The 11,583-nt window shown below is 45.0% G+C and overlaps 1 protein-coding gene across 1 annotated transcript in view; it reads left to right on the forward strand.

Moving 5' to 3' along the window:
- Positions 1-11,342, forward strand: part of alpl (alkaline phosphatase, biomineralization associated) — a 69,030-nt gene extending 57,688 nt beyond the window's left edge. The window contains exons 10-12 of the mRNA XM_063214827.1: positions 4,178-4,369; positions 5,629-5,748; positions 8,920-11,342. Coding sequence (XP_063070897.1) covers positions 4,178-4,369; positions 5,629-5,748; positions 8,920-9,212 — 605 coding nt within the window. The 3' untranslated portion in view covers positions 9,213-11,342. The remainder of the gene's footprint in view (positions 1-4,177; positions 4,370-5,628; positions 5,749-8,919) is intronic.
- The last annotated feature ends 241 nt before the right edge of the window (positions 11,343-11,583 follow it).

The following is an 11,583-nucleotide window of genomic DNA, read 5'->3' on the forward strand; positions in this document are numbered from 1 at the left end:
GTGGCGCCCCATGGGGAGCAGTGCGGTGGGACGGTACCATGCTCAGGGTACCTCAGTCATGGAGGAGGATGGGGGAGAGCACTGGTTGATCACTACCCCCCACCAACCTGGCGGGTCGGGAGTCGAACCGGCAACCTCTGGGATGCAAGTCTGACGCCCTAACCGCTCACCCATGACTGTCCAAAGAGACTGTCCTTAGAGAACGTAATAAAATGTGAAGTGGCCCTTCGAATGAAAAGGTTCCTCACCCCTGTTGTAAGGCAGTGTTTCCCAACCAGGGGTACGTGTACCACTAGGGGTACGCGAGCACACTGCAGGGGGTACTTAGAAAAATGTTATTATTATAACAAATGTATGGAGCAGTCACATCAGGACAGAGAAAGCAATACATAATGTGAATTACGGGTACTCACGGCACAACTAAGATGCTTAGGGGGTACGCAAGACAAAAAAGGTTGGGAAACAATGCTGTAAGGGATAGACTTTGGGTGCATCCCAATATGTGACCTTGCCTCCTCCACTTGCCTCCTCCACTTGCTTCTCGTCATGATGACATCACTGACAACAGCATTATATTTCAATATCTTGCAAAAGCTCAATTGTAAAGTCTTTTTCTCATTTGCAATTGGGATGGTGAATGAAAAACGGTCCCTCAAAAGTTGTTGTGGTGAGGCTGACAGCTGGGAAACTTTATCGTTTTCTCCACGGAGGAGGGGCCAGGAGGCGGGACGAGGAGACAAGCACAAGTGGAGGAGGCAAGGTCACATATTGGGATGCACCCTTTGTGACATTTTGGAGTTGGCCTGGCATGAGCACAGGTGAATGTCCTTAGTTCGTGTTATGGAGAGGGCTGGACTGGCCATCTGGCATAGCGGGCATCTCCCAGTGGGCCCCGCAGCCTCGTGGGCCCCTATTTTCAGAAATGTAAAAAAATTAATTGTTAACATTCCTGAAAATAGGGGCCCACAAGGGTGCAGTTCACACCAGTGAATCAGTTCTGCGCCACTAATTATGAGGGGCCCTTTTACGCCAAAATTGCCTGGGCCCTATCTTTCCCACAGTCCAGCTCTGGTTGTGGGACAGGTGAAGCAGCAACTGCCTAGCCAGCCTGTTGTAACCAGTGTTTTATCCAAGCAAGCAAACACAGTTTTTTTTTTCAAAGAAAGGTCTATTACATCAGCGTGGAGTTAAATGGATCGAAAATGTCTGTGTTGGCTGTTTGAGGTAAAAGTTACAATTTGTAAAAGGTATTGTAGAGTCTTAAAAACGCAATGTTTCATTTTGATGGGGATTTGTGGTGAGACTGTTATGTGCTCAGAGTAATTCCACTTCATACCTCTGGCGAGATTCAGCTCTTGGTAGCTCCGCTCTGCTCTTTGTGTTTATTGCGAGGGAGAGGTTTTATTAAATCTCCAGTTAGTCAAGACATGGCTGCCAGGTGACCTCTACTTGTTTTATAAGAACTCGTAGTGAAAGCAGCGCTGCAGTATTACTGTTATATTGATGAAAAACTATCTATGGCAACCATCTTTTGTGAGGAAACATGCACTGCACACATAACCCCTCTACTGCAATAACAGCCAGCTGTCGAGTTCACATACCGTACACTGTATTTTGAAGGTTAGTAGTTTCAATGCCTTTTCTAAATCTAAACAGAAACAGAAAGATACAGTGCATTCTAAATCTAAACAGAAAGATACAGTACATTCGTTCATTTGGTTAGAGCATACATACATTACAGTTTTACACAAATACTGCAACCCTGAACCTGGACAAGGTAACAGCTCTTTCACACTGAATATGCGAGGCGTAGGCGAATCGCGAATGTATCCGTGCTCAGTTCGAAAGGGTTAGAAAACAGGAAAACAGATTATTCCTTTGAAGGGATACTGTGTGAGATTTTTAGTTGTTTATTTCCAGAATTCATGCTGCCCATTCACTAATGTTACCTTTTTCATGAATACTTACCACCACCATCAAATTCTAAGTATTCATTATGACTGGAAAAATTGCACTTTTCATACATGAAAAGGGGGATCTTCTCCATGGCCTGCAATTTTGAATAAAAAAAAGCAATTTTTAGCTGCATAAATGACTGTAATTGGACCATACAAGAAAATATTTGTTTATTACTTAGTAAACTTTCATGCAAAGATCAAATTTGGCAATAGGCAGCCCAGTTTCAATGAGCAGCATAGTTGCAGTACCTTTTTTGACCGTTTCCTGCACAGTGTCCCTTTAACACCAAAGCAAGCGGGGTGTCACAGCGGCACAAGGACGGCCTGATGAGTGGGAGCGTTCCAACATGAAAATAGATCTCGAGTCTACGGCCTGTGCGCAGGGGCGCAACTACCCCCCCCCCCTCAAAAAAACCACTAATAATTATTTGGCGCCCTCCAACACCCTGTCTTTGGAGCCCCCCCTCTCTCTGGCGCCTCCCTGCAACGCATACTTCGCATATACTGTAGTTGCGCCCCTGCCTGGCTGTGCGGGCACGAGCGTGCTGAGAGCGGGCTCCCATTGGAATGGGAGCGTCCCCGCACACGCAGACTTCGTATGTGAATGAGCCGTAAAGCTGGAACGGTGTATTTGAGGTTGTTTAGCAAGGCTATATATTGGTTATATATTATTCACAATTCTGGGGCAGGGGAGGCATTTTAGCCCTTATTGTGGCAATGCTGGTTTGAAGACATTACATTACATTATTACATTACATTGCATTTGGCAGACGCTTTATAACCAAAGCGACTTTCAAAAGAGGACATAATCAAGCTTACGTCACAAGCAAATACAAAGTGCACAGGAAATATACAGAACAACAAGTGCAGTTGCAAAGAGGGGTTAGGTTTTTTTGTGATATATTGTGATGTATTGCATGTAGTAGGTGTAGGTTTTGCCTTGCTCTGTGTGCAAATCCTATAGTTATGTGGTAACTGCATACAACACAAACGTCAAACATGTTTGCTTTACAAGGATGGTCATATACCGTTGTTATTCGAGGAAGTTTGCTTTGGTTAACAATGTGGGCTAGGTAATCCTTTGGTAGACAAGTTATGAAGATTTATCTGGCCCCTTATACACACACGTGTCATTTTGAGGGAAACTCTGAGGAGAGGGCAAAGGTCAGATGTTTGTTGCTGTTCTCCGGTTTCATCCATCGTACGTTCTCATCCATGACAGAGGCATCAGTGCTTGAGGGTGTGTCGCTAGCTTGAGAACATGATACACAATAGCCACTGATGATGTACTGTATGTTACTTAACCCTGACTCACCCGTGCGCGCACACACACACACACACACACACACACACACACACACACACACACACACACACACACACACACACACACACACACACACACACACACACACACACACACACACACACACACACACACACACACACACAGAAAAAACATACATTTAAACTGCAGAAATCACTGAAATTATACTTAGATATGGTATGTATGTGTCTCTGAAATGATACCTACACGTAGGCACACAGCAGATCTCTTGATGTGTTCATGTCAGTGACAGGGGGTCGTGTTGACCCTGACTCATAGAATTACAACACTCAGCAAGTCTTTACACAGTAATACATGGCAAGAGTCTTTTTCTAGGCTGTCCTGGGCCAAGAGGAAGCACAAGTTACAAAATTTGAATTTCACTTGGAGTAGTCTGTGATTAAAATAACGAGTCATTTAAAACTAGAGATGCACCGGATCCTGATTTTTAGGATCCTGCCGGATACCGGAGCCACTGCTTAAGATCCTGCCGGATCCGGAACCGGATACCGGATCCTATAAAAAGGTTGAAACATATAGTCTACTCGCACACGTGGGCCCTTTTTATTACGTTGGCTCGAACAATTTTTTAGACTCGTTGGCTTATTGCCACACTGCCTGCAACAGCTGCTTCCAAAGGGCTTTCACTCCATGCAGTGATTGGGGTTGTGAAAGACTGACTGAAAAGCCTAGGCTAGAGATGCACCATACCCTGATTTTTAGGTAACATGCCGGATACCGGATCCACTGCTTAAGATCCTGCCGGACCCGGATCCTGTGAAAAACCCTATTATCCTGCCGGATCCGGAACCGGATTCGGTGCATCTATATTTAAAACAGTTACAGATCAGGGATTCCATCTGAAGTTGGTGTGTTCATGTGTGTGTGACAGGGGGACGTATCGACCACGGCCACCATGACGGCAAAGCCAAGCAGGCGCTGTATGAGACGGTGGAGATGGATCGCGCCATTGGCCGAGCAGGCCTGCTGACCAGCACCCACGACACCCTCACCATCGTGTCTGCCGATCACTCACACGTCTTCAACTTTGGAGGCTACACAAAACGGGGGAATAACATCTTTGGTGAGAAGCGCCAACACACAGACTCACACACGCACGCACACTCACACCAACACACACACGCGTGCACGCACACACGCACGCACACACACGCACGCACACAGACGCACACAAACACAGTAATGGCCATCTGGGATACAGAAGTTGTTCTGTAATCCTGTGCCACATATTCAAATTGTTTTGTTATTTCTCAGGTGGACATGGGAATTCTTAAAACAAATTTCAAGGAAGATCACCAAAGAGTATAATTAGATTTATTATAAGTGGTGAAGTCACAAGCGAGTGGTAAAGTTTTTCCTCATTGATTTTCCTTTTCTTGACCATTGCCAATGAGAAATACTGTAAACATCACCTTGTTCTTCTCCCTATGACCTACGATTTCACCAATTAAAAGCAACACTATTTGAAATCAGAATTCTGAGAGAGAGAGAATTTCTGGAGAGGAAAGGCATGTCTTAAAAGAAGAGAACTGCAGCCTATGAAGTGATGCAAAGTGAATTCCCAGAATTGCCTGTAATTCAAACTGTTCCCAGTTGATGAACTGGCATGATTTTATAAACATGACTTAGTATTTCTTTCACTCCCCTACCCAGCTGAATAGTTGAACACATTATAATAAACATTTTCAGAGAACAGCTACATCCAATTTGCAATACTGGACTCTACCTCCTAAAGAAACATTTCCAGTCCATCACAACAATGCCAAATGCAGCACTTCTCATCCCCATAAAAAATTGGTTTTGTTTATGCGAAGAAAATGACAGGCAATTGCACATGCACATTTTTAGGCGCATTGTTTCCCGCTCTCCCAGAACTTGAGCTCTGAATGGAAGACAGTGCTGTTTTCATCCAGCACTGTATCATTAGTTGGATTATTCCACTGCATTGTAAGAGCCTCAGCGGTTGAAATGCTTGGATGCACAGCAGAGAGTCTGGTGCCAGATGGTCTTCATTGGTCATGCTAGGGTCAGTGTTGCCAGATTGGGCTGTTTCCCGCCCAATTGGGTTGCTTAAATTGGGATGGCCGTCTACAGGTAAAAATGGCATTTAGCCATTAAAAAAACTGCCCATGATTTGGCCATAGAAGTCAATAGAATTGGGAGGGATTTAGTGCTTCTAGGCGGGTTTTGAGGGTTTTTTTGGGCTGGAAATCCCCAGCCTCATCTGGCAACCCTGGCTACGGTCAGCAGCATGCTTGCCCTTGAATGAATCGTATTGACTGACTGAGTGAGCATGATGGCGGTGGCGGTGTTGTGTTACAGGCTTGGCTCCGATGCTGAGCGATATCGACCAGAAACCCTTCACGTCCATCCTCTATGGGAACGGGCCGGGCTTCAAGGTGGTGAACGGCGCCAGGGAGAACGTCTCCACCGTGGACTACGGTACGTGACCTAGAACTTCAACCTGCCATTGACCCATACATTCATGCAGGCACACACACGTGCACACACACGTGCACACACACACACACACATACACACACACACACTCTCACACACACACACACACAGACAAAAACACACACACACACACACACTTACACACACACACGCACACACACACACACTTACACACACACACGCACACACACACACACACACCACACACAACACAACACACACACACACACACACACACACACACACACACACACACACACACACACACACACACACACACACACACACACCCCTAACAGCTCCCCTTCCTCCCTGTTTTCAGTGTGTACTTAAAGGAAAATTTCGCCTCTTCATAAAAGTCTTTGTCTTTGTCTTTGTGCATTTTAAAAACAAATTAAATCTCAGATCTTATCTATGATCAAACACATTTGGCCGAATGTAAATTAAAGTTGTTTTTAGCTATTACTGGATGGTGCTCCTTATGAGGTACACATGCAAGTTTTGAGTTATTTCTCCAAAATACCCTTTAGGAGAAAACACACACAAAGAAATGAGTACAATATTAGATATACCGGTAATATATTTCTGAAAGTGGACCTCAGGGCGATGACAAGTAGAAGAAGAGGCCAAAGAGACACTCTGGGCTAGTGTATTAGTCATTAGCCTAGAGCAGGGGTTCTCAACCTTTTCCAACTTCAGGCCCCACCTGAAATTTTAACCAATGTTCGGGGCCCGATCTACAACCCGATAAACAATAAAACTCAAATGAATCAACAGCAACACACACAAAAATGTTATTTTGATTTTTAGCAAATGATTTCAAGGAAATTTCATTGGAATACCTTCAGGGCCCACCAGTGGGCCCCGGCCCACAGTTTGAGAACCACTGGCCTAGAGGAACAGATAGACGTTTCAGCAAGAGAGAGTGGACCAAATGGAGGATGAGGTAGTCCGGCTGCACCCTCCTAGTGACGCAACACCTTCGGAGGCGTTCGAGATTTGAAAGTGTACGATAATCAGGTGAAGAGGTGGGGTCTGTTTTAGCCTAGCAACGACAGACCCACATCAAATCAAGTAGAGAAAAGTGTCTCTAGGGAACTCACAATAGGCAGGGAGTAGCGGTCCAAAGGGTTGCCTTTCAAAACTCTCTGCTTTCAACGGAACAGTCCAGGTATGTTTCAGCTAGGAACATGGGTGAATCATTGAGGTCTCTCTCCCACTGGCCATGTGGGGAACTAAAAGGTTGTCTCTTAGCCATGTCTGGCTATACCCACATCAACTGAAGTTGAGGAAGTGTTTATGAACTCGTCATAGCAGGCTTTAAAGCTTGCCTTTCAAATCCCTCTGCAGGCAACAGGATAGCACAGGCCTGTTAGATCATGGGAGGGCAGATCATAGGGGTCGCTGGGAACCTCAGACCATGCTAGACCCACATCAAATCAAGTTGAGGAAGTGTATGGGAACTGATCAAATTCGAATCCCTCTGCATGCAACAGGATAGCACTCGCATGTTTGTGCAAGGGACACATGGGTATATAGGTCATGGGGGTCTTGCGCTCCTCTACAGGCCGTGACCTTTCTGTGACTTCTCCAGATGAGTTTCTAAAGTCAAAACAGATGTCTTCTACGGCCACATGCCCAGCCAGGTGGATGATGTATTAAAGCCCTTTGAGGAGTAAGGATTTCCCCTCAGTTCTAGAATTTTTACTCAACATTCTACAGATCCCATAGAACTGTGTTTGAAAAAATCCGTCAGTGATTGTTGTGACATAATAGTGAGTGAGAACTCCAAATGTTGCTAAAATTCTAACCATATATAATGATACTCCTCAAAGGGTTGTTGCATGACCCTCCACTGACCTCCTCAGACACAAAGGGTTACACAATAGAGCAACGATGGTAATGAGGATGGGGAACTGATATGACTCTTACTGGCGTAAACAAAAAAATCCTCCCGCTTTCAGAGATCATGTTAATGATGGTGTGGAAAATCGGTGTAAGCTTTGCGTTATTCACCAGTCTTTTTCTTGTGATGAGCGCATATGTACAAAAAAAAAGCTATTTTCTGATAATATTGTAATGGGTGTCTTCTTGACTTCCATGTGCTCTTATGAGTTTGATGCATTCCCTCCAGGCGAGTGCTCTTCACACCAGCCTTGTGTCATTTCATCCCTTAATCGCCCCGCGCAAAATAAATATCCCCAGGTGATTTTAGGCATTTGTTAGCAAGTCTCTGTTATATAACAGTACTCCTGCAAAATTGGGTCGCTATCAGTAAGCATCTCCTACTTCCCCCTCCATCAGCCCTGAACAAAATTGATGAAATCTCTCTTTCCCTCCTTTTCTCTTCTTTCCTCATATTCTCTTCTTCTCCTGTCCCTTTCTCTCTTAATCTTTATACCCTTCCTTTTGCTTTTTTCTTCCTTCTTCTTCTTTTTTTCTTCATTATTTCACTCTCTCCTTCCTGGCTCTCTCTCTCTCTCTCTCTCTCTCTCTCTCTCTCATTATATTTTATATATCTCTATCTTCTCCCTCTATGCCCCCTCCTCCCGTCTCTCATCCAGAGATTCTTTAAGTATATAGAGATATGCCAATGTAATAGGTTGCTATGGGCACCTAACATGACCAGGTTCCGGTCTGCCTAAAGGGGCGTGTCATAATGCTCCTACAATGAATACAACAGTCCTTAGGTCTGCCTAAAGGGGGATTTCCCCCCTCCCCCTTGCAATAGTAGAACCCGGAAACAATGGGCCAACGGAACCTCTCTTTTATCTACTCTCTCTGACTCATCCCTCTCATCAACCCTTCTCTCTCTCTCTTTCTCTCTCTCTCTCTCTCTCTCTCTCTCTCTCTCTCTCTCTCTCTCTCTCTCTCTCTCTCTCTCTCTCTCTCATTCTATTTTATATATCTCTATTTCTTTCTCTATGTGTATGTGTATTTTTATTGTATTGTTGTATTGTTGATGTGTGTATTGTAATGTGTCCAATGTGGGCCCTGAGCCTGTAATAAAGTTTATATATGCCCCCTCCTCCCCCCGTCTCTCATCCTCTCTCTCCTTCCCGGCTCTCTCTCTCTCTTTCTATTTTATATATCTCTATTTCTCCCTCTATGCCCCCTCCCCCCGTCTCTCCTCCCTGTCATCATCCCTCTCAGAGCAAAACAACTACCAGGCCCAATCCGCGGTGCCGCTGCGCTACGAGACGCACGGTGGCGAGGACGTGGCCATCTTCGCCAAGGGCCCGCTGGCGCACCTCTTCCACGGCGTGCAGGAGCAGAACTACATCCCGCACGTGCTGGCCTACGCCGCCTGCATCGGCAGCAACCGCGACCACTGCCGCTCCTCCTCCGCCGCAGACTCCTCCTCCTCCGCCCTCGTCGCCACCACCACCCTCCTCCTGCCCGCGCTGCTCTCCTCCGCCCTCACGCTAGCCTGGCTGCAGTGCTGACAGCCATGACACAGCAACATGCACGCCGACCCCCCCCACCCCACCACACCCCATACCTTCCTCCCACTACCCTACACTGCCCTTTCAATTCAGTGACGGGCCAAATGGATTGGTTAGTTTACAATCCAGTGCCACTGGTGATGGGCAGCCTGCTTTCAGAAGCTATAATCCAGGGCCACATGTTCCAAAAGACCTGGCTGTACCTGTTAGGCCAGTCGCACATTGGCTTCGACAGCACTGCGGCACACTTTCGCTTCCGACATAATTCGGACCCCCAAACCCAATTTCACACGAACATAGCATTGAAAGTCAATGGGCGGTGCCGACAAAATAGAACTTGTCTCTAATTGCTATCCGACATCGGCGAATGTCCGCGGACATTGTTGGGGTTCTATTGAAAACAATGGAATCGAACTTTTGCAGAGCAGTGCGCAGCACTTTGTCGGAGCCTATGTGCGGAAGCCCTTACCGATTACCTCTGGACAGGTACAACCAGGTCATTTGGAATATACGGCACTGGATTGTAGCTTCTGAATCACGGTTGGCCATCACTGCCTGTCACCCTGTCCTATACCCCAGGCTCTGCCGCAGAGAAACCAGCACCGGTGTCAATCCCAGATTCAGGAGGTTAGCTTTACAAATCGTGTCATGTCTTTCTTCTCTTCTCTTTTCCCTGTGCACTGCTGCACTCGGTGATTTTTGTTAATTAGTGGATTTAATCTTTGCGATGTTTTAGCACTCTTATTAGGATCACCTGGATCAGATCAAACGATGTGGCAGGATTTAGTGAAGCTGGGATTGACACCCCACAGAGCATTAGTATGCACTGTATAAACACACATAAATGCGTGGGCACACACACATACACACACACACACACACACACACACACACACACACACACACACACACACACACACACACACACACACACACACACACACACACACACACACACACACACACACACACACACACGCACGCATACACACACACACACACACACACACACGAAGGTGCATAATGCATAAATATTCTCACACCCACACTTGGTAGAATGAACCGTTTTAACATGCATAACTACACACAGGCATCAACATTCTTATGCATTGCACACACATGCACACAGACACACAATCAGTCGCTGTAACCTTTCACTCCCCCTGTATCATTTAGATGGAATCCTGCACTCCCTCTAAATAGATTTTTAAATTGTAAATTGTATTCATTTTTAAAGCAATTCTGTACAGTTTATAGACAAAGGGACCAACCCAAGGGCTTTTAAAGGACTTGATGCAGCCAGTATGGAAAGAAAAAAAAGAGAAAAGAATGAGAGTTGCAAAGATAGAACACAAGGAAGGAACACAAAGGTGTCCATGACATTTTAAAAGGTCAATCAAAACGAGCACAGAAGTGGTTGCATTACAGAAAGGCTATAGTTTTGTTTTTTTGTGTTTTTTTCTCTGTTGTTTTTCACTGTTGTCATATAATGCCATCTTTATTATTCTGTGTGTTCAGCCAAATACATGAAACTCTGGAGCTTTTGTGAAAATGTACCTCGGTGTGCACTTCGAGAGAGCAGAAAAATACATTGTTTTTTTTTCAAACACATTGTTCCCCTGACTGCACTTCACTACATACCGTACGGTACTCAGATCAACCCAGTCAACTCCAGAGACATCTAGCTTTCTTTCAGATGTTTAATATGAAAATGCTGTGTTGCGTGATCAAGTCATTAAAAGAAAAGGTTTCAGTCCACTGGCAATTACAGAAGGGTGATTAGACGAACTCACATTGAGGTTTATTGGGAGCTTGTGTGGTATTACGCCTTTTCTAATTCATCTTTTCTTAATTGGTCGTAAAAGCGAACAGAAAAACACATCTCGTAAGCATTCTTTGTGTTTAGAAATCATCTGGATTTCCAAAAGCCAACAGCGCTTTTTCATAAGTTTAAAATGTGGTGGGAGTAATCAAGGACAACCATGCCAGAAAATCACTCTTTCAAATGAATACTCTCGTTTTTTTTCAACCACAGACTAAAGATGGCTGAAACACAAATGAAACACAGTAGATATCTGTGGAAAAAGTGGGTTCCCCTTGCCAATAAAAACACCATGTCCGTTTTTCTAAGATGTTGTGGTTGCGTTATTTATTGTCCTGGTTGTCTCAAATGTATGTCCATTTCGATGAGCATTTTGGGTTTGAATAGCTGGTGTTATATATCTGCTCAAAAATGTTGCTTTGGGCAATTTTTTGTCCTTGTTTCTGGTAAATGAAAACTCTCAGAAAGTAAGCCACAGAGCTACTGCCAATGTGATTCGCTCAATTTTGTCAAGGTTGAGAATTGAGCTGGGAGATTACATTACATTAC

Source organism: Engraulis encrasicolus, chromosome 14 (assembly GCF_034702125.1).
Source record: "Engraulis encrasicolus isolate BLACKSEA-1 chromosome 14, IST_EnEncr_1.0, whole genome shotgun sequence".
Lineage (NCBI taxonomy): Eukaryota > Metazoa > Chordata > Actinopteri > Clupeiformes > Engraulidae > Engraulis > Engraulis encrasicolus.